The sequence below is a fragment of the Copadichromis virginalis genome, linkage group LG14 (genome assembly GCF_057382275.1).
Source record: "Copadichromis virginalis isolate Kocher_CV1m ecotype Utaka linkage group LG14, C_Virginalis_male_GT1.1, whole genome shotgun sequence".
NCBI classification, from domain to species: Eukaryota; Metazoa; Chordata; class Actinopteri; order Cichliformes; family Cichlidae; genus Copadichromis; species Copadichromis virginalis.
This window is the reverse complement of record NC_140631.1, coordinates 41,120,038-41,143,636: the sequence shown is the minus strand read 5'-3', so window position 1 is coordinate 41,143,636 and position 23,599 is coordinate 41,120,038. Positions and strand designations below refer to the sequence as shown.

General features: G+C 44.5%; 1 protein-coding gene across 1 annotated transcript in view; it reads left to right on the top strand.

Moving 5' to 3' along the window:
* Positions 1 to 21,447, top strand: part of LOC146694679 (uncharacterized) — a 42,639-nt gene extending 21,192 nt beyond the window's left edge. Inside the window, exons 2-4 of the mRNA XM_085430941.1 lie at positions 12,067 to 13,646; positions 15,857 to 16,393; positions 20,411 to 21,447. Of these exons, the coding sequence (XP_085287067.1) occupies positions 12,278 to 13,646; positions 15,857 to 16,393; positions 20,411 to 20,433 (1,929 nt within the window). The 5' untranslated portion in view covers positions 12,067 to 12,277 and the 3' untranslated portion in view covers positions 20,434 to 21,447. The remainder of the gene's footprint in view (positions 1 to 12,066; positions 13,647 to 15,856; positions 16,394 to 20,410) is intronic.
* Positions 21,448 to 23,599: the final 2,152 nt, after the last annotated feature.

Genomic DNA, 23,599 nt, shown 5'->3' with positions numbered 1-23,599 from the left:
TTCCGTCATGCACTGTTAGCTCTCCTCTCACCTACAGCATAATCATATAAAGCTACAGAGGCAAAATTAATTCCACTTTTGTGTGGACACGTGTTTAAATGTTGCGTCCGGCTATCTTACCTTAACTGTGCATCGAGTTGGCTCTGAAATAATAAAGATGTTTGTTGCAAGTTGCCAAAGACTGATGGAAAACAAATCAAGTAAATTGCTAGTGAACACTACGCAGCTTTCAGATGTATTCATTAAAATGTTTTCTCATTACGTTGATAAAAATGAATTCATTACATCCTCCCAAACTGTATTTGCTGTTCCAAATTGGTAGTTCATGAATTAGAAATATGCTTCAGCTCGCAGCAGTGTTGCTGTGTTTACAGTTACGATACAAAGAGGTTTCGAGTCTCATGCGTCTCACTCAGTCAGTGTTGTGCTTTGACTCCACATATTACACACGTCCTAAGCTCTGACTGTGCAGCTGTGCTTTTGCTTTCCATTGGAATTGAAGTGCAGTTGTGTGCTTTCGATCTTTTGCATGAAGTTAAACTTTGACTCCCGGCCGTACGGTGCTCACAGACAGACTGCATCATAGTGAGTCTGTACCAGCCCGGCACAGAAGGTGACTCATCCCAGCTGCTTCGTGTGCCTAAAATGTATTATTATCGACAACGCTCAACTTAACTCACAGCTGCACAAACGCAACACATCTTGTTGGTCCTTTGAGTCTTCACTTGACCTTGACAAACTACACCACATCCACTCCCTTCGTTTAAACCTTTCCAAGATGCCGGCGTCACGATAGCGGTCGTTGCTCATGTTAAACGAAGCTGGTCGTTTTCTCGTACCAGTCAGGAGCAGTGTAATCAAAAGAGATTTTATTTTTTCATATTTCCCCAAGACCTCAGAGCAGAACGAGGCAATGACGGCAGATATGATATTTATAAAGTCAGGAACAATATTTTAAAAAGGGAGGCTGGGGTGAGGTGGGCTGCACAGCTGGTTGCAGATGTGACTGTAGGTTAAATTAACATAAATAGATCCCAACTGTAGCAGGTCTGAACCAACACTGTGGTCGATTCCATTCTCTTTACTTCATTAGACCAAATTTTAATTATTTCTTCAAATACTTTCAGGAGACTCGAGCTTCAGGACTTTTCTCAGTTTCCAGAACTTGTGGTGTTGAGTTTTTACGCAGTAGTGTGGTGGTGGATTGCCAAGCGGCTTGCAGAAGCAAATGTAGGTGGTCTTAAACATCTTGGCTCAGTGTCCTTTATGATATTTGCCATTGATATGTCTAGAAGGAAGTCTGCTAAACCACCAGATGATGTGGGCTGAAACCAGATGAGCTGATCTGCCGAGCTTGACTTCATGACCTACCTGAGTGAAGGTTATGCTTGATTGAATCAATTAGATTTTAAATGTTGCTGAAATGTGTGGCTGACTCCTACTTCCTGTGGCAAACATTGAGGACATCAGCATTTAAATGTATCATTTGACTAGTTATGGGGACATGTGCTCTGTTACAATAAATAAAAATGGTGAATTTGGGTCTAACAATCAGAAAGATGAATATAAAGCTGATAAACCGGGAGAGATGAAGACTGACAAACAGGTTGGAGGAAAAAGATCAAGTCAGAGATGGAGAGACATGGGAAGGTGAACGAGAACAAACGTGATACAAAAGATGCCGAAAGAAGAAGCTGGCATCGCAAAAGACATGAAGGCAAAAACGAGACGGTGACGGCAGGAGAGACGGAAAGAGTGAAATAAATAACTGAATGTGGCTGAGAGGAAAAAGGAAGGAGGATGAATTAAAGTGAAAAGGAAGAGACAGAAGAGAACACAGCATGAAAGGAGAGGCAAAAACGCCCAAAGACAAAGATTTAATGAGAGGGAGAGAATAAAGACGAGTGCAAGAGAGAGGAAAACAAACGAGAACGAAAGAGACGGACGAGAAAAAACCAGACAGACGGAGGTGAATGGTAAGAGGCAAACGAACAGAAAGAGCGGATTCACAATCAGCCCATGTCTGCGCCACTCCTCCTCCTCCCCTTCCTCGCTCCCTCCCTCCATTTTGTCGTCGTCCTCTGTCTGATGCTGTTCCAACACCTCGGGGCTTCAGCCTCACATCCACCATCCAACACGCTAATGCTCCTCTGCTGCAGCGTAATCAGACGCCAGCAAGAAACACAACAAAAACACAATCCATCCAAAATAAAGAGCGACTGAAACAAAGCCCCAGCTCGTCTCGTGTGGGCGAACGTGCCTCAAACATCGAGGTAGAACCCAGCAGAAAGTTGGATCAACTGATGCTATAACGTCTGTTTAAAGCTGCAGTGATGAGGATTTCTATTCTCCTGTGTCGCCGTGCGATTAATCCTTAAATCCCGTTTAATGAATCCGTGGTTGAGATGATCAGTCACCTCTAATTCACAGCAGAGCAACTTTTTCTCACCGGTCCTGTTTTATTTGAAGCACTTGTCCGCTCTCTGACGGCCTTGGCTCAATGCTGATGTTCAGTGTTCTTTGAATCAGTTTATTAAAAATGTAAAGAACGGTCTGTTAGGTTATGTCAGTTTTGAAGCTCAGCGTTATGGCAAATGAGGAGCGTGAGACGAGTTTCAGACTTAGTTAGAAGCTTTAAAGACGGGATTGAAACGGCTTTCAGATGCAGACATGAAGGGTTAGGGTTACCCCTCTCTGGTCTGCTTAAGCAATCAATAAATAACAATTAATGTGTGGCCCAGGTGTGCCCCACATCTGCATTTCTGGTAAGTATTGAGACCTTTGTGCCAGACCTCCCTCACGCAGGTAGATCCTGTAAAGTCCAGCTCCTGACTTTTTAGGGCTTGTTGGACCCTCGTGATACCTGCTGTATTCCAGCTCATGAAATCTAGGGCAGTGGTCCCCAACCTTTTTTGCGCCACGCACCGGTTTATGCCCAACAATATTTTCATGAACCGGCTTTTAAGGTGTCGTTGATAAATACAAAATAAAGCTAGTACCGGTACCGAAAAAAAGATTTATTCATAACACACGTGAAAAGACCCAGGAAAACCGAGTAAACGATAAAAACGATAACAAAATAACACTAAAAACCGCTAAAACCCCTGAAAACCATACATTTTACACCTGAGCCTCAACTCTCGCAGCCCGGTACCAAACGACTCACGGACCGGTACTGGTCCGAGGCCCGGGGGTTGGGCACGGCTGATCTAGGGTAGGGGTACGTACCATAACCTCATGTCACCCGGTAGCCTAGAACACAAAACCAGTGGCTGACACTACTACTCTTTGTTTAAAGTCCAGTGGATTTGATTCGATCCAAAGAACATCCCTAAAATCCCACAGGTCTGATTCTTTGGTAGGTTTTGTAAGACTCACTTAAATGATTAATAATGATCAATATTAAAGTGAAAACAGCCAAAACAAAGCAGCCTGCAATGGAAAAACAGATGGTGGTGCCAGTGTCCATCAGTCTGTACGACTTGTTGTACTTTGGCATCAATCAGCGGCACATCAATGAAATTATTCTATTTTTCATCCTGTAAAAACGGAACTGAAATGACATATCAAAGTAAACCCGAGTCGACATTTGCTTGGGAAGTATTTTGATGAAACCAAGCCCATCGTCGTCTGAATTATTGATAAGCAGAATATTTGATCAAGAGCTTCTTTTTTTTTTAAACTTTTATTTAACTTTTTTTCCCCAACAAATATAAGACTGGTTCACATCCAAAATAATAACACTACACAGCACTAGAATATTACAACATTATGTCCATAACTGTTGTCCTCTAGGATCCAGTTTATAGGTTACTCCCAGTGCTTCCAGTGGTCTCTTCCATTTGTAAACAAAAATTCGGGAGCTCCCATCAATATAATGTCCCAGCCTGATCAGAGTCATAACTTCAATGATGAGCGACTTCCATAGAGAAATGGAGGGAGGCTCAGCCCCCACCCATCTCAACATAATGCTTTTCCTGGCCAACATTAACAGTGACTGAATTACATGCTCATGTTGTACCAGTGAGACAGGAATATATCCCAATATACACATTAATGGGTTTTCTGTCACCTGATGACCAATGGCTGTACTAATATTGGCGCAGACCTCTTTCCAAAATGACTGAATAATAGCACATTCCCACAAGCAGTGGAATCTAGTGCCCACTCTGACCTTACACTTGAGACAGTTTGGAGATATTCCCATATTATACTTACTATAAATATATGGAGAAATATACACATTGTGCAAAATTTTGTACTGCAGTTCTTTAAATCGGTTACAAACAGAGATTTTGGATGGAAGGAGCAAGATTTTGTCCCATGCCTGTATATCTATTTCACATTTAAGCAGCGTCCCCCAAGATTTTCTCAACCATGCCAGTTTATCCTCGATTAGGGCATAAATCTCGGAATAAAACTTTGATACAAAATGTTTATGCTCCCTATTATCCAAAAAAAATTTCTCCAACCGAAAAGAGGCAGTTGAGATTCGTAATGTTTTAGCATTTTTTAACACATAATTTCTCAGTTGCAAATACTTATAAAACTCAGTCTTTGACATAGAATACTGGGACTTCAAGGATTCAAATGATTTAAACTCACCATGTTTAAAGAGGTCATAAAACCTCTTTACACCTACTTTATGCCATCCCACAAAGCTTGACCCTATGTTTTGTGGCAGAAGGTCTAGATTATTTATAAACGTTGACAAGATATTAAACGGAAGACTACTGTTAAAAATTTTTCTCAGTTTTCGCCACGTCCACATAGCATTATATATCAGTGGGTTATGCTTTATTACGTGAGGTAAGTCATTTAGACGTTTCCCTAAGAAGTTAACAGGTGAGGATGGTTTACATAATACTTCCTCAATATTTAGCCATGGCAGATCAGAATGTTCATGTATCCAGGAAGAAAGAATCCTCGCTTGTATTGAGAGGACATAATTTTCTATGTTTGGCACTCCCCACCCACCCAGATCTTTCGGTAACTGTAGTGTCTCCAATTTAATTTTGGGTTTTCTTCCTGCCCAAATGAAATCCACCATAGCCTTGTTAATTACTTTAATATCTTCTGATTTCAAGATTGCAAACAACATGCCTGTGGGATATAATATTTTCGGTAGGATTACCATTTTAATGAGATTTATTCTTCCCAAAAATGATATCGGAAGTGATCTCCATCTTGTCAGCATCTCCCGAAGATCTTGAACCATTCCATTAATATTTTCTCTATATAAGTGTCCAACATTTGGTGTAACTTTAACTCCCAAATATACAAAACCTGATGGTGCCCAATGAAAGGGTTTAACATATAAAGGTTCATTATCCCCTCCACTACACAAAGTCATTATAACAGATTTATCAAAATTTACTTTGTATCCAGATATAAGACCAAAGTCCTTGATGCACCTAATAAGAACGGGTAAAGAGTTAACCGGGTCAGTCAGTGTCAGAAGAATATCGTCTGCATAAAGCAGAATTTTATGTTGTCTATCCCCAATTTTAACTCCAAGAACACTTGGATTTTGTCTAATGGCCATGGCCAAAGGCTCGATGGCCAAAGCAAATAATAGTGGTGACAATGGGCTACCTTGTGCTGTACCTCTGCTCAGTGAAAATGGGGAAGATAACAAGCCGTTAGTTAACACAGATGCTATTGGCGATTTGTATATAATTTTGATCCACCCCAGAAAGTTTTTTCCAAACCCAAATCTTCTCATTATTTCAAACATATATTCCCATTCAATTCTATCGAATGCCTTTTCGGCATCCATAGAAACAACAACCCCAGGGATCTGATTAAAATTTAAAAAATGAATAATATTAAATAGGCGTCGAGTATTATTATAAGAATTCCTCCCCTTAATAAAACCTGTCTGATCAGCATGCACGATAGAGCACATTACTTTTTCTAGCCTAAGAGCCAGTATCTTTGAAAGTATCTTATTATCAGCACCAAGAAGGCTAATAGGCCTGTAAGATGAGCATGACTCTGGATTTTTATCTTTTTTAGCTATCAATATTATATTAGCCTGGTACATAGATTCTGGGAGTTTCGATTCTTCAAATGCTTTATTAAAAACCCTTAATAATAAACTATTTAACTTCATTTTCATTACCTTAAAAAATTCTACTGGGAAACCATCTGCCCCAGGACATTTCCCTGACTGGAGTGCAGATATAGCTTTATCCACCTCTATCATTGTTATGGGTGACTCCAGCAGGCTTACCTGATCTTCAGAAAGCTGAGGGAATACTAAGTCGTTTAGGAAGAAGCCTGAGTTAAGCCTTGTTATGTCCATCTCAGATCGATATAGGTTTGTATAGAATTCTCTGAAGCACTCATTAATCTGACGGTTTCCTACTTGTCTTTCACCATTCACATCCACAATAGCTGTGATAAAGGAACTTGATGGAGTATTCCTTGCAAGACGAGCCAGAAAGCGGTTAGGCTTACTAGCTGATTCAAAAAGCCGTTGTCTGGCAAGAAGGACATCTCTTTCAGCCTTTCGCATTATCAAATTACGCAAAGATGTCCTGGCAATATTAAGCTCACTTAATGTTTCAGCTGATTTTGTTACATAGTATTGTTTCTCCAGCTTTTTGATATTATTCTCGATCTCTAACTGCCTTGTTAATCGTTGCTTCCTTTTATGACTTGTGTATGAAATAATCATCCCTCTCATGTAAGCCTTATAGCTATCCCATAAAGTTCTCGTGTCTATCTCCTCTTTGTCATTTATTTCTAGGAATACTGTTGTTTGCTCTGTTATGAAATGTATAAATTTCTCATCCAAAAGAGACAGTGTGCTCATCTTCCAAGACCTAGAGCGCTCAATATGTCTCATGGGTTGAATGGTTAAGACAACAGGAGCATGGTCAGAGAGACCTATATGACCAATATTTACCTGCTGAACTAACTGACTGATACACTTGGACATAAAAATATAATCTATACGAGATGCTGACAAGTGAGGGTTAGAATGGAAAGTGTACTCCTTAGATAGTGGATTATAGTGTCGCCAAACATCTATAAGGTCAAGCTCATTTATAATTTGCCAAAGGGCTTTGGAGTTTTTGGTCAAGATAGATTGTGGGGGAAATTTATCCATTTTAGGGCATAAAGCACAGTTAAAGTCACCCGCTAATATTATATTAGCACAGTCCATGTCCACTAATTGACTAAATAATACCGTATAAAATTCGCCATCCTGTGCATTCGGCGCATATATATTACCTAGGAGAACAGTTTCCCCATGCAACATCCCTTTAACCAATATATATCTTCCTTCATTGTCCTTGTGAGTGGCTATAACGTTGAAGGGAAGATTTTTGTGTATAAGGGTAATAACCCCCCTTTTATTTGTGGAGTAGGATGAGAAAAAAATTTGACCAACCCAATCTCTACAGTATTTTCTGTGTTCATCATCTGTCAAATGGGTTTCTTGCAAAAAAGCAATGTGAGTCAAATCTTTCTTCAGAGAATTTAAAATGGACTTTTTTTTCACCACATTGTTGGACCCTTTAACATTCCAAGTACTTATCTTAACTGACATATAGGAAAAGTAATGTATATATTGTGCTGTTTACATATTTAACCAAATCTACATTTGACCAGTCTGAGCCTATTAACCAAAATAATTGAGCATAAAACAAGAACACTGGTTCCCAGCAAAACCTGAACACAAAGCCTGGAAACCTCAACCCTCCCCAACACAAATAACACAAAATAACAAAAAATAAATTACACATCTAGATGTACCCTACTCTAAAGTACAGCTGTGGGGGGCCACAAACGCGTAACATCCCTGCACTGGAGTCTATGTCAAAAATCAAAGTCTCTATACCTTAGCTCATTATCAATACTTTAATGCTGTAAGCCTCGAGTTTGTAACTTACGTTACAATGACGCTGTCGTGCACCAACAGTTTATTTAGGTCTTGGCAATTTGCTCACATAGTCCTTGATGTCCTGGGTGGTCGCGAGGGAGATGCTGGTGCCATCGGGGTTAAATATTTTAATGATGGCTGGATAAAGGAAGGAATATTTGATCCCCGCCTCTCGGAGAGCTTTACGCGCATTCGCCGACTCCTTTCTCTTTCGAGCCACCTCGGCGGAGAAATCCTGATAGAAGGATACTTTTCCTGCCTCTGTGTTTACGGTACCTTTAGCCCTGGCAGCCTGGAGAATCCTCTGTGTATCGGTGTAGTAATGAAGCCGGACCAGTACCGCACGCGGTCCCTCCGTGCCGGTAAGCCTCATAGGTGGTCCAGTGCGATGGGCTCTGTCGACTGTAATGGCACCCTGTTGAAGGCCCAGGACTTCTGGTATCCATTTTTTAAAAAAGTCCACTGGTGTTCTACCCTCCGCGCCTTCCTTTAACCCGACAATCCTCACGTTCTGCCGCCGGCTCTGATTCTCAAAGCTTTCCAGACGCTCCATGGCCTTCTTAAGCTGGGTCTCGAGAGCGGCAATACGTGGCTCATTTGTAGCCGTGACATCTTCCAAGTCCGAGACCCGCTGCTCCACTGTTTCCATTCTTTCTATCAGATTGTCGAATTTCTCAGTGAGCTCGTTTATTGGCTTTATGACTTCGGATATCTTGATATCCATATACTTAGATATGTTAGAAGTCACCTTGTCCACAATCACGTCATCCCGCAGTGTACTTAGTGCATCCTCAGCGTCGCACACGGTCTCCTTTTCGGGGCAATTGCTAGCTACCAGGTCACTGCTAGCTTTTGCTTTGACTCCACGTTTGCTCATTTCTCTCTTTTTGCTTGATCCAGGGTGTGCGAAAAACTCGTCTAGAGACATTATATAGATATTCGAGGCAACTTGTTGGCAAAAATGAGCTAAAATACCAATATTTTACAGCTGTCCAGTGCAGAGCTCATAAACTCACGTCTGCTCAGCTCGACGCATCACGTGAGCTTCTTAATCTCTGTCCAAACTCAGCTGCTAATGTGATGTTTCCAAACAGTCTGAGCGAACGCGTCGCCAGATGAAGGAAAGAGGCAAACAAACCAATTATTGGAAGAACGGGACCAAGATGGCTGATATTTGACAAACCGTGATGAAGTCCAGTGAGCTGGAGTTAAATCAGTCAGCGCCAGCTGGGGGGGGGATAGTATAAAGGTGAATGCATGTGCTGAGCGTCATGTGGCTGCTAGCCTAATTTGTGTTTATTTCGGCTAAATGACGCAGTGATTTTAATATTGTGTGATAGTGGCGGTGTATGTGTTTCTATCCCTAGGCTACAACCTTCAGGGGCTCAGAAACCAGCCACATGGTCACATTTATTTCTGCCAATGCTTTTATTTTGTCTCTTGGATTTTAACTCTAATGTTGCTGCTTTTTCCAGTCACTTCATATAATTTGTGTATATTTTTTGTTTTTATTAAATGCTGCCCTTCTTTAAAACGCACCAAATAAATGAATAACAGCCAGTCAGGCCCATTCGTGTGCTTGACATTGGTAAAGGTGAAAAAATATTCACCATTTGAGCTTCCAGATTCAATAACTCAGACATGAAATGATACGAAACCTCTTTCTGACTGCGGTAAAGTCCAGTACAGCATGAAAAACACGAGTAAGAAGTGACCATTGTGGCTAAGGCAGCCACGGCTATAAAAGTATTTATTCAAATATATTTTTGCATAATTCAGGGCAGTATTTATTGCCCGACTGTACGGCCCACAGCTGCACACACAGTCTGGTTTCAGGTTTCCTAGCTGGATAATTTTGATGTCGATTGTTACAGCTTGGACATCATAGTCAGACTTCCAGGTCTGAGGCTGGAACAAGGCTGATTGCTCCCTCTTGGTTAAGGAGTTGTTGTCCCAAGCAAGGAGCTGAAGTATCCTGAGTTCTTGTTAATGAGTGATGGGAAGGAAGGTGCAAGACCGACGGACTGACGTGCCATCCAACGTTCGCAGTCAGTATATTTGTGGCAACGAGAGAACTGAGCTGAGCTCACACGACCACCAGCTGTGGGTCGCGGCCAAAAGAGTATAATCTCAGTTAAGAGTGCAAGAAAGGAGCTTCCTCTGAAGGGCGTGAAGGTGACTCTGATGAAGGAGATGGCGAGAGGAGATCCGGGCATCTCTGCTGAGACTGCTGCAAGCAGCAAAGAAATGATGCATGGATGGAGCACTTCGACGCCGTCCTCTGTCACCACAATCTTTTATTACAACGATTAGTTTAGCAAAAAAAAAGGGCTTTTATCACCTGCTCTCACCAAACCTTTGAAGCGTCAACACTGGCAGGCATGAATATATAAATGAGTGAGTCGGTCAGGCCGGGACACAGCAGTTTGGGGCAAAGCCACATAATGTTGGTATCAAATGTCACAGCGAAGGTAGTAAAGATAACACGTCATTTAGATGTGGCACTATGTCGCAGGGAGCTCTTTGCTCTTCCCACAGATTTCCTTTCGTTCGTATTTCCTCCGAGCAATGTCAGCGAGGTCTGTCGCAGGTGTGCAGATGTGCACACATCACTCAGTAACTGCTCTCTGTGATTGCCGTCCATTATATCTGAGAGCCCTCGTGGTTTTTTGCTGCATTGTTTTGTTTCTAGTTATTGTTTCTGCATAATGACGGGGTTTCGCTTTTTGTGTGCGTAGGTATGAAATTGAACTTGATTTGAACTAAAACCAGCAGCAGTTTATGTCATTCACTCCAGAGTAAGATGGTTGTAACAACGTGCAAAGGTAAAAGCAGTGCTGTAAAATTAGTGATTGGGGTGGCCGGGTAAACCAAGCGTCTAACACAAACGCTTCGTATCGTCCTCACCGGGATTTATTTATGCAAATCCAAATCTTTACTACAGAGGTGTTGAACAACAAATCAGACGGCCCGTAAATCTGCCTCTCGCGCCGCTCAGCCATCACGGGATAATGAGCGCAAATCATCCGTCCCATCAGCAAGCCAGAAAGACAGGCAGTCGACCAGTAAGCCATCCAGTTGGCCGGTCAGTCAGTTGTGGCAACAGCATAGTGTGAGATTATCTGGAGCATGTGATGTATGTGTTTACACCTCGCTCCCTCCGTCTGCCTCTCCTCTGTGTGATTGTCTCTCCACCCGAGTGCCTCTCCATCGGCGTCTGACTCACTCTTTTCACCTTCTCCTCTTGAGAGTGTGCGACTGTGCACACTAAACGTCTGGACTCTCAGAGCTGAAAATTACTCTGCGTCGGCACTCGTGTGTGTGTGTGTGTGTGTGTGTGTGTGTGTGTGTGTGTGTGAGTGAGTCATTGATCTGCTGATTCATTCATTAAACTGTCAAAATGTGTTACAACCGAGGAATGTTTGGAAGCAGCAGTCTGGTCGTGTTTTATAGTTTTCCTCAATGAAAACAAACCACACCAGCAGCACACTGATCTCACCAGCAGGTGTTTTATGTGCGTCTCTCAGAACAAGACGGACAGTGTCTAATTGGTGCCACGTACCAAACATATAAAATACACGATGATTACCCAAAATGTACTTTTGCTGAGTCAGTGCTTGTGTTCTTATACATCATAAAGAACACAATTGGTGTCAATATATGATTGAAGCTAACATCCCGTCCCACTCTCCTGTGATACTGATGGAGTTGTAAAGAAAAAATAAATCGTGCTGAACGACAACAAGCAAAGCAACAAATGCTTTACAAGATCCTGTGAGCGCGACACCGAGGCCTTCCACTTCTGTGTAGGTTTTGCATTTCATCCTTTTCAAGGTGTGTTGCGTGTATTTATATCTTTGTGTGGACCAAAAATTGCAAGTTTACTGTACTTATAGGGACCAAAATCCAAGTCGCACAAGTTGAAGGAATTTTAGAGACAAAATATGTGGTTTTAGTGTCAGGGTTACAGTTAGGCTATGTTTAGGGTAAGGTTAGTGCGTGTGATTAGGAAACATGCCTGTATTTTGTGTCCTGCTGAGATTCCTTATCATGTTACACTTCATTCCTCATTCGGTGCAGACCAGACCAGACTCATTGAGCGCCTATGGTGTTGCTTCAGACTATTAACCATCTGTCTCTCGCTCTCTCTCCCTTTTTTTTTCCTCCTGCAGGAGTTTGGAGGTCTAGTAGGATGCTGAGTATCTTTCCTCCTCGCCACTGCTCTCAACCCTGCTCTCCATGACCTGAGAGTGCCACCACAGCGGGAGGAACGAAACACTAGAGAGAGAGAGAGAGGAAGAGGAGGACAGAAGGCCAGGGAAGAAAGGCAGGCCGGAAGGAAGAGACTTTTTTTGTTGTTATTGTTTGGTTTCCCTTTCTGAGATGGCGGCAACGGAGGCCAGCACAGCACCAGTGCTCCAGGAAGATGGAAAAAGCACCGAAAATAAGCCAGCAGAGGTGGAGCAAGCGGCCAAAAACGCCAACACGAGCTCAGAGACTGTCAACGACGAGGCTGTCGATAAAGACGGCACAGCCGTCAACAGCGAGGTTGTCGAAAACAAAGAGACTGTGAATAACGACACAGCGGTGGCGGACACAGTGGGAACTGAGGAGGGGGGAGCCACGGCGGCAGGCGAGGATGCGCCGCCGCCTCAGAGCTGCGAAAACACCACTTCCTCTGAACCCAAGACCTCGTTCCTGGACTCCTTCCTCAACAAGAGTGGCCTGGGAAAGGTGATGGGTGGAAGGAAGAAGAAAGAGCAGAGCGCCCCTGCAGCTGGAGGCGAGGAGGGCGCGGCTGAAGGAGGGGAGAAGGAGGCCGATAAAGGAGGGGAGGAAGCTGCAGCAGCAGCAGCAGCGGAGGGAGGAGCAGAAGAAGGAGGTGCAGAAGGTGAGGCGGCGACAGAGAAGGCTGCGGAAAATGGAGAGAAGGAAGACGAGAAGAAAGCGGAGAAGGGCAAACCAGCGGAGGCGAAATCCACAGTTCGAGATTTGATCAGGAAGCCTGTGGCGAGAATCTTCTCCCATCGCAGCACTGAGAAGAAGGAGGGCGCCGCTGCAGAGCCCCAGAAACCAGTAAAGGTCCGGTCCAAGTCTCTGGACCGGCTGGAAGATCCCGAAGCACTTAACACCACTGCAGACTCCATCATAGAAGAAGGAGGAGCAGCGGGAGGTGCAGAAGGGGAACAGAAAGCCTCGGCCTCTTCAGCAACCACTAAGCACATGAAGCGCTGGCACTCCTTCAAGAAGCTCATGGCTCAGAAGGCACACAAGAAGACTGGAGGAGGTGAGGATGGGAAAGAGGAAGGAGCAGAGGGAGAAGGAGGTGGCGGAGACTCCTCCACACTTGACTCCAAAGAGTCAGGCCAGAAGAGGTGGAAGCTCAAACGCTCCTGGACCTTCCAGGGCTTGAAGAGGGACACCTCCATGTCCGGCATCAGCGGCAAGGCCAAGGGCTCCGACAAAGACTCCGCTGAAAACGCCAAGCCCGAGGAGCCTGCAGGAGGAGCTGAGGGAGGAGAGGAAGCAGCTAAGGCAGAGGGAGGAGCAGAGGAGGGCAAGACAGAGGGAGGGGAGGAGAAGGAGAAAGCAGAGGGAGGTGAGGAGGAGAAGGCGGCGGCAGCAGGTGGAACGGTGACACAACACGCCAACGAGATCTGGACCTCCTTCAAGAAGCGGGTCATCCCCAAGAGCAAACGCACCAACACGGAGTGCCACCCCGGAGGCGAGGAGGAGGCGCCTGCGGCCTCGGGTGAGTCAGCGCAGAGTCGAGCGCGCGAACATAACTGGTCTTTACGAAGTCTTCATCTGACCTCAGTCACCCTGACGTCAGCCAGCCAAAGCAGTTGCAACCGTCTTTATCCAGGCTGTCAGTGAAGCATGTGCAGGTCCAGTGGCTGCAGGTGTGTAACCGCATTCTGCAGGTATGTGGGCGTTAATGTGGGAGGAGCCAAGGCTGATAATGTTAGCCACACTCGGCAGACTCTTGCTTTAATTTAGGCTTGTTTTACTCATAAATGCAGCCTTTTAACGGCTTCAACTCTGCACATCAAGATGTTCTTCTAAAGGACAGGGTGTGGGCATCCGTGCGTGACGAGTGACCGTGTTGGTGTTACGCTCATCAACTCTTGAAACTTTAGAGGTTCCTCTTTAAAATCCCTCCATCCATCCATTCGCTTCTGCTCATCCAGTTTTTAAAATTATAACCAAATGAAACTCATTTAATATCTCGCCAGTTATCACATGACCTGCACTGGGGGTTTGGCCTTTAGATTGAGAATCGCTGCACTTTGGGCGTCGTCATTTCCAGGTTTCTGCTTCATGATCTTTTGGAGGAAGTTAAAGCGAGCAGAGATGTATTAAGAGTCTGACTGCAGGTCTTAAGCGTTGCTGTGTTTTTGTCAGCGCCACAGTTGGACACCGTTTAAAAATTCAGCTTCTGAAGCCGGCAGCTTGTTTGCACTCGTTTCAGTCTGTCGCTCTCCACCAAGGACACGCAGGAGTTAAAGGCTTGCTAACTCTGGGGGAGGTAATGTAATTGAACATTGTCCCAAATAAAATATTCAACGGGTGATGTGAAATTCAAATTGCAGCATAACTTAGGTCAACAGAAGAGACTAAATTAAGCTTTACTTTCTGCTCTTTCTTCACAAGAACACAGCAGAGTGAAAATGAGAGATTTGTTTCTTTAATGGCTGAGAAAATATTCCACCTTCTTTGGTTCAGAGTTGAAATTTCATGTTTTAATTTTAAAAATAAAAGTTTGTTCTTGTTTTTTTGCTTTAAGATAAGAAAAACTTTATTCATTGGGAAACATGGCAGCTCAAATATTCACCACAACCTGAAAAAAACTTAAATAACATGATGTCATTGTTATCCAAAAGGTTTATTCCTGTTCCTGCCTTTCACAATAAAAGACCTCAACAGAAACAGTGTAATGATCCTTGGATGATCTGATATCGTCGTGTTTGTGTTCCCAGATCATCATGAAAATGTTGTTCCAGGATCAACATTGCAAGTGACCAATCACATTGTTGTGACGTTATTCTTTTGCGCACCAAGCCATTCGTTCATTTATGAAATTCCAAATTTTGCAAGTACAATATCAGTTCTGCTTACCGTTTACCGTTTATTAAAGGGTTAGGGTCAGGGTCCGTTGATCGGCGGACAGAAGCGGTTTCTCGCAGCTTAAGTACAGTTTTTTGTTTTACGGCAGTTTTTCCCGAAGTCGCAAAAGTATGACGTCACAACATTCTGATTGGTCACTTGCAATGTTGATCCTGGAACAACATTTAATATGATGATCTGGGAACAACACCAACACGACGATATCAGATCGTGCAATGATCCTTAACGTAGAAGAAGGAAAATCTTAAAAAAGAAACCAAACTACAGAAATATGAGAAGCACTTTACAAAATAGACTCGACAGCTTGTCTTTGGTTTTACAACTTATCAACTGTTTTCTTAAAAAGGAAATGAACATTTGTCTTTTTGTTTGAAGAACCTGATTGAATGAATTTCATGAATGTTTGCCAAGTGTAAGAAAGGACCACATTAGCAAAATTAATGAAATCATAAAACAAGAAGAAAGAGAAAACAGGGATGTATTTGATAAGACGTGATATGATAAGGACTTACAGTCTTCAGTGTAATTAGATTAAATGTTGGCACCGCGCTGGGTGAGCAGCGGCGTGAATACGATAACGTGAGAATGAGGATTTTTACATTGATGCCATAGGTGGAGCTACTAAAAATATCAGACAAGTTAGAAGCTTAGAGATCTGGACCTCAAGGACGAGGTCAGACTCTAATATTTTTAATCAATAAATTTGTTTTTTAGTAATATAAATATTTGCTAACACTTGATGAACACTTCTTCCACTCACCCGCTGTAATCCTGTGCGACTAATTGATGCACACCCTGATGAACTTTAACCTCAAATGCTTTTTTCCACTCCAGGTGAGGAAGGCGCCACAGAGGACGGCAAAGACGGAAAGTCGGCCAAAGCCAAGCGCTCACATTTTGGCCGTGCGGTTTCCCTGAAGAACTTCATCATGCGGAAGGGCAAGTCCACCAGTGTGGACACGGGCGAGGGCGCCAAGGAGGAGGAGGCCACAGAGGGAGGAGAGGCAGCGGCGGCGACAGAGGAGGGAGGTGCTGACGGCGAAGCTGCCGCAGCGATCGCAGAGGCCAACGACAAAGATGCAGCGACGGCAGCTGAGAAGACACCAGCGGAGGAGAGTGGAGCGGAGCCGGAGAAGGAGCCGGCGAAGGAGCCGGAGAAGGAGCCGGAGAAGACGACGGCCGAAGCTCCGGTGACCAACGGGGAGAACGGCTGCTCCAACGGCACAGAGGAGGAGAACGCCACACATAATCACCAGGAGGAGGAGGAGAAGACGACGGGGAGCAGCCCCATGAAGAAGAGCAAGGAGGCGGGAGTGGTGAAAGATGAGGCCAACGCCAAGATCATCAACGCCACGGCGGCCGTGAACAGCGGTGAGTTAGAGCACGCCGACCGGGACTCTGACGAGCCTCAGAACAGCAGCAGCAGCAAAGATGGAGAAGCTAACGGCAAACGGCAAGAAGCGCTAATAAACGATAGCAATAAACGCGCCGCACACAGGGACCGCCAGACGCAGATAGCATTAGCTGTTAGCGGGGAGAAGGGGGAAGGGCAGGGGGTGGCGGAGTCTCCGCAGAATGGAGGTTGTCACGATGCTAAAGATTCACATGACCAGAGAGAGGGTGAGGAGGAGGAAATGAGGAAGAGGGATCTAAGAGAGGCGGCTGTGGTCATTGTTCAAAACGTGATGTCAGCAGCAACCGACCAATTAGAGAAGGAGCTGTGTATGGACAATGGGTTAAACGGGTGCTATGATGCTGATGCCAGATACTAGGAACACACGCACGTGATGCAGTGAAATGTGACAATGTAAAGTAACACACACGTTAGCACAGATTAGCACAGACGTGGTGATCATGGAGCTCTGAGGGGAGGAGCCTATCTTTGTGCAACGACTGAAAGCAGGAGGAGGAGCAGTCTCCTCAAATGTCACAAATACAAAAAAATCTGATTCAGAATGAAAACAAATGAAAAGCAGGAAAACAGCTGACGCCTGCAGGCGCTCCAGAGTTTAGCACTGAGATGTAAACTGAACTTTGTCTGCGGCCAAGGTGACTTAACAAACATGCAGTTACTGAATTTGAAACAGGATTTCCTTTGAACTTTGAAATTCAATAAGAAGACACGATTTGAAAGAATTGAATCTAATTTATTTAGTTTAAGTAATAAATTTTTTGGTGATTAGACTCAGATGAAGCTCCACAGCAGGTCAGAGTCCTGGTGAAAGATTGGCCTGGAGCAGAGTCATGAAGACTTGGCTGAGTTTAATAGTGTGGTCAGAAGAGACGATGTATAGTCTAGCAGCCCAAACACCTGAGAGCGCAGGTAGATGAGTGAATACAGATGTTTCTTACTGAACCTGTACAATAAGAGGTTAAAGAGCTGAAGGTGGCTGTTTGAAGCCCCAATCCAAGCGGCTGCTGGCCTCCGTGGTGACAGAGACCTGCACCGCAGCCGGGGTAAAATCTAGCTTATGGTCACCGTTTGCGTTACACTCTGATATCACCACAGCCCTGTAACACTGGCGCTCGACTCACTGCAGTCTCCTGCTGAAATACAGGTGCGACGGCAAACTCGAGCTGCTGGGACTGATGGTTCAAAGCTGTTTGAAAGGTTACAGTTTCACCCCGCCTGCATTCAGTCGTTAAGCTAAGCTAGGCTAACCGTGACCAGCTCCATATTCAGCCCACGCACTGACTGACGCTGTTTACTTGTACGTTGAAAGGTGCACGCACAGAACCACGCACTGTATTTATAGGCATGCCAGCTTTTCTGGGCGATCGCTTGGTAAACATAACGCAGTTCTTCCTGAATCCCTTTAAGTAAGTCGTAGAGTAGATGTTTGCTCAGCAGCGAATCACCTGCGAGTGTTCAGCAGAGAGAGAGAGAGTTCATGCACAGATGAGCAGCAAAAAGCCATCAACGGTGACCGGGACTCAGGTGGCGAGCGCGGGAGGAAGCCGGCTGCTCGTGGACTTGTATGAAAATGTAAATATCAGATCATCTGCTCTGCGGCACATCGCGTTAGAGCTAATTTGATGTTGAAGTCGCTTTGGTAGGTTTTGACCCACACACGAGAGGATCGAGGACAGGCACGAGGAAGTGTGACGATGGAGGTGAAAATTAGCATCTCCTGACATTTGGAGCCTTTTCTCTTCTTTACGTGGGGGCGGTCTGCTCCGTGGACTTGCTCTTTTCCTTCCTGTTCCCACCACTTCCCCCGTTCCCACCAGGGAGCCGGCAGGAGCTGCTGGACGCTGATCAGTAGGAGGTGAAGTGCCTGCGAACCAGAAGGTGCTCTGTTTCCTCCTCCATTATTTATCACTTCCAGCCTCCTCTTCATTCAAGCGCTACGTGAGGCTCGGTGTCCAGCGAGCGCCTCGCTTTGATCTCTTGCAGCCCGGCAGATGCTCGCAGAGAGGATCGCAGCTCCTCCTGCTGCTGCTGTGCCGTTCACGGGGAGTCTCTTTGAAGCTCCAAGTCTTTTGCTAAAATGAGCTCGGTTTAACGCCCAGCGTTTAGGACAGTGTGCCGAGCTGTCTGCGACACCAGCAGCTGGGCTCTGCTGAAACGCTCAGTAAAGGGTTTTTATTTGGTGGCACAAAGAACCAGCATGGAAATAAATGCCATACCAAAACAGATGAAAATTTCAGCTCTGATAATTAGTTTAGATTTTTGGATGAAGCATCTAAAATTTCACTCAGCAAAACTGGAGCTCAGACTTCATGGACCGTCTGCTAGCATGAATGACCTCACAGCAGCCGTATTACTGGTCACATGATGCCATTAAAAATACTCCAAAAGGCTCAAACATCACAAACGCAACCCAGAGGTCCAGTTCAGGGACTCCAGTTAGCTGAGGTGAAGCCTAGCAGACCACTAGCACCTACAGCCACCTGTGTCACCGTCCACCTGTCAGTCAAAGAGGCCACGCCCCTAACCCCTAATTGGTGGTGAGACCAGTGTCTGTATCACGCTGTAAACGTGCTTCTTTCTGATGTAAAGTTGCACATTTTAACACGGACTCTGTTTTTGGCACTTCGGCGTTGTGCTTTCAGTTTCCAGCCCTCTAACTGGCTGCTTGGTTGACATACTGGTGGAGCTTCCAACTGAAAATGCTGCAGCAATTTGGCAGCTTTTTAAGGCTCAGTGTGTGATGAGCAGAGAAGGTGAGAGGTTTGGAAACCAAATAAATGATGTGGCACAGCTCTTAGAGAAAGACTCAGATGTCTTTACATCTGTAGTAACAGAATTACCATGTTTGTGCATTTAAACCTCCTTTCTTCTCCGGCCAGTACAGAGTTGGCTTCTGTTATTTCCCATATGGATGCTGTGCAAGTCCAAACTGCCTTCGATAACGCAGGAAGATTAATTTGTGGAAACTCTCAAGTTCAGTGCATGAAGTGTTATTGTAACCGTCACTGCATTGATAATATAAAAACGCATCTTTTGGGTCTGAAGTGAAGCCAGTGCACAAGTGCCTTAAAGCTGCGTTCTTTCTGCAGGGAGCTGCAGCTCACACTTTGGGAATCAGTGATGCAGAAATGTTTTAAAAGCCTTTTAATGTTGGCAAAATAAAGCAAGGAGTTAATTTAGTAAATTACGGCCATGTTGGACTCAGAAAAGGATGTTAATCCAATGAGCTTGCAGTGTGCTTCAGTTTGTGTGCTCACGCATCACATCCGGTCTCAAAACGCAGAGGTGGCGACGGTGAAAAACGTCTCGAGGCGTTAAACAGGACTTGATGTGCTGAGTCCGTCTTTCGGACGTGTGCTGGATTCGGATCAGATTGGATACCGTGCTGACTCGCGGCTCCATCTTGTGGTTCAAACTGGAATTACGTGAAAACGCAGCTCCGTGATCGCACAAGCTCCTGTGCTTCCTGCTGCTAGTTTTACACGAATCACGTTTAAGGCACCGGTTTTGTCACAGCGCTTCGACCTCTGACCTCGATCCTCAGGTGGCTTCTAGCTCTCACTAGCTGTAGCTGAGACAGCAACGGGAGAGAAAAGCTGGGTCTGGACAGACTCTCCTCCCTCACTCGCTCTCGGAGGGTTTTCTGTGTGAGCGAGGCAAAGACAGGCTGCAGTGGGTGGTCGGGTTTATTTACTAGAGGGCAAATCTCCTCCTCAAGGTCAAGAGCACAAAGAGCACAAGCACAGGTAGAGTAGCTGTCACGTGATCCTCCATGATGTGACGACTCATTGTTGTCCTCGTCAGCTGTCGTTGTGTTGTGTTGTTCTGCTCTGTGTGCGTCCTGTGAGACCAACCTCCTCGTACTAAACCACTGAACACACGTGCAGCATTTAACCCTTTTATGTGACTGTTGCTTCTTCTTTTTTCCAATTTTTTAATCCTTTTTTTCGATCTCTTCTGTTATCATTTACCAGACAAAAAGGCGGGAAACGTGTGAGGCCACACAAAGAGGATTAGAACTGCCCGGGATTCGCTGAGCAAGGAGCTCTGAGCCCCACCCCCACCCCCCAACTCCTCCACTTTCTTGTCCTCTTATTTCCTCCCCGTCCTCCTCCTCTCTCCCTTCATCCCTCCCAATAAATGGAGTAATCACATGTTATCAAACCAACATGAGAGACGGAGAGAAAGATGCAATTCATGTAGATGAGAAGAAAAATGATTACTCGGAAAGCAATAATTCAAGCCCTTCTTTTTGTCCATCCATCCGTCATCCATCCATCCTTCATCCATCCACCCCCTCTGTCCGATACAAACATCCAGTCTTTTTCTTTTCTTAATCCTTTCTTTGCTTGTCTGTGAGATTTTATATTGTCTACGAGAGAAAATGAAGAATAAAAAATGAAAATCGAGACATTCCACTTTCCTCCCCCTTCTCTTCCCGAAGCTCTGCCGACTCCTGATTGGTGGATTACATAAAAAAAAAAAAAGAGAGAGAGAAAAAGACTGTTAGTTTTATATCGACGGCCATTTTGGTTTGTAGTCCCCCCTCTCCTCCTCCTCTTCCTCCTCCTCTTCTTCTTCCTCCCCATCTTTGCCCCCCGTAGATATTTGACAGTACAGCAGGACCATGTTGCTTCCATATATAAACCGCCCCAAGGACTGCCACTTCCCCACCAACACTGCAATGTCTTCAGCTCTGTGTGTTTAATGTTTTTAGACTGTTATATTGTGTACATGAATTTAAAACAAAGGAAAAAAAAAAAAAAAAGAAAATCCATCATTGAATATTAAAGTCAAACTGTTTCTTTTTGTTTGTTTTGTTCCCGTTTGGTTTCAATTCTTCTTTTGTTTTTATTTTTTAAAAACATCTTCTCACTATTACCGACGATTATGCTGTAATTAAAATAATAATAATAATAATGATGTTTTGTTGGTCCAAGTTTTCACATGTCCGCTAGCAAATTGTCAAGAAAAGAAATAGTACAATAAAGACTAAAATCTAACAACTAAACTGCAGGTTTCTATTTTTATCTGCACGCCTGAAGGCTCCTATGGTTTGAGGGGAGGGCGGGGCGATATGCTGAAATATGATTGGGCGCTCGTTAATCTGCATATCGATAATCTCATCCTTTTACGTAACGGGTGGAATAATACGAGATTTCTTTGTATTAAAGTAGATCTGCGTGTATTATCTGGCAGCAGGCGGCTGCTGCTTCCTGCGGACGGTCCAGGACGTCCGTATGCCGGACGCTGGTGTCGCACAGGTGGATCAAAACTTTATAAAGGACTCGGCGACCTCTGCAACATCTTCATTTTAAATAAAGCATCATGTTTGTGCAAGTAGAGTGAAAGCAGTCCATGCTGTCAGTAGCCATTTAGCATATTCATTTTAGTTCTAGTTAATGAAGTTGGGCAAAGTTTAACTGTCACGTTCCCTCAGTTACACAGAAGGGCCTCATAGTGGCTGAAATCCAGGAACAACACACATCAAAGACGCAGGATGAAGCAAGAATGCAGATCATAAAATAATGTTTGTTCATGAACAACAGAAGCAGAATGAATGTGTTTTATATAAACTCATCAGGTACCTACACAACAGGTGAGGGCTTGCAGGACCTGATACCATCACACAACAGGAAACAGGCTAGTTCATGATCCTATCATTTGGGGCTTGATACCCATTCTCAGGGTGGGGGTGATGGCGTCTCCCCCCTGACCTGCCGTCCTGGCTCCTCCTTGCCGTAGCGTGATGTCCCTCATCAATCTCTAGCCGTGAGAGTGGTCCCCTCCTCCACACAGCTGGAATTGAACTTGCAACTCCCACTCCAAAGGCATGTAGTCTTACTACTACACTATCCAGTAGGATCCAATCGGTTCACTCTGAGGGAAAACTAAAGGACATAAATGTAATTTTCCATGGCTGATAACTGCAATAAAATGCAGGCTTTGGTGTTTTAAAACAGGAAATCATTTTAGCTCCATTCACTCTCATCATCGAGGATTTGGTCCTGCTGAGTTTCAGCCAATATCTGAGCAACATTTATAAAAGAAAGTGGAATGTCGGAGCAGCAGTATAGATCCCCTTTGTAAGAAAAGCATTTGACTTGCCTGATGTTGTTACTCCTAAATCAAATAGGTCTCAAAGGGTGGAGGGGAGGGGCTAAGAGACGAGGGCCGTGCAGCAGAAAATCGTGTGCTGTATATATGTAGAAGGTTTACTGGTGGAGATTAGAGAGTCGAGCTTCCAGTGTCCGGGTGAAGGTCCGCGGGCCAAACGTTGACGCTCACGGCAGCAGTAATAACACATGTCTCGCCGTCTGTGAAGTGTGTGATGATGATAATTCCCCGCTGTCAGTTAAAATCGGCAGCATACTGTCTCGCTGTCAGGCCAAATCTCTGGGATTATGTTATTATAATGTGGGAGTACAGTAGCCGAGCGTGCGCACACACACACGGAAACACCCTGAGGAAAACTGCTGCTTTGTCATTTAAAGACATCTTAATGGACGGCGTGTGATAATACCGCTCATGTTGGGAACAGCTCTGAATAGCAGATGGAGACGATGTCGGAATAACAGCTCGGTGGTTAAAGTCGTCTTTTTCTGAGTTCAGGTCAAAGACGGAAAAAAACAGGCCGAACAGACGGATTACAAATCGGGATTATAACGCAGAGACACCAGCTGCTAATTACAGAGCAACACCTACATGAACGGGGCCCACAGGCCTCTGCTTTTAGGATTAAAGTAACACCAGCGCACAGACTAACATCCAGGCTCCAGCAGCCGTCCTCAAGTTTGGATGAATTCTATTCTTCATTTCATTAAAGACAGATAACGTAACCCAAATTTGAATGTTTTATTTAAAGAAACCCTTTCTGCTCATGCTCAGTGCCAGTTTTTCATGCTTGGAGTCTGGAGCAGCTTTGCATGATTCACAGTTTGAAACTAATTGAGGCTTTACTGGCTTTTTAAAAGTGTACTTGGACACAAATTCTTTAGCTTTCTTAGTTCAGACTCTGCTAGAGCAGCTTTGCATAAGTCCTTGTTCAAAATAAACCATCTTATTCTGAGGCTCGGTGTAACTTTTTAGTTCATCGTCCAGGTTCTCTGCGCCAACTGTGCCAGAATAAAACAGAAATAGCAGACAGCAGGAATAAATGACAT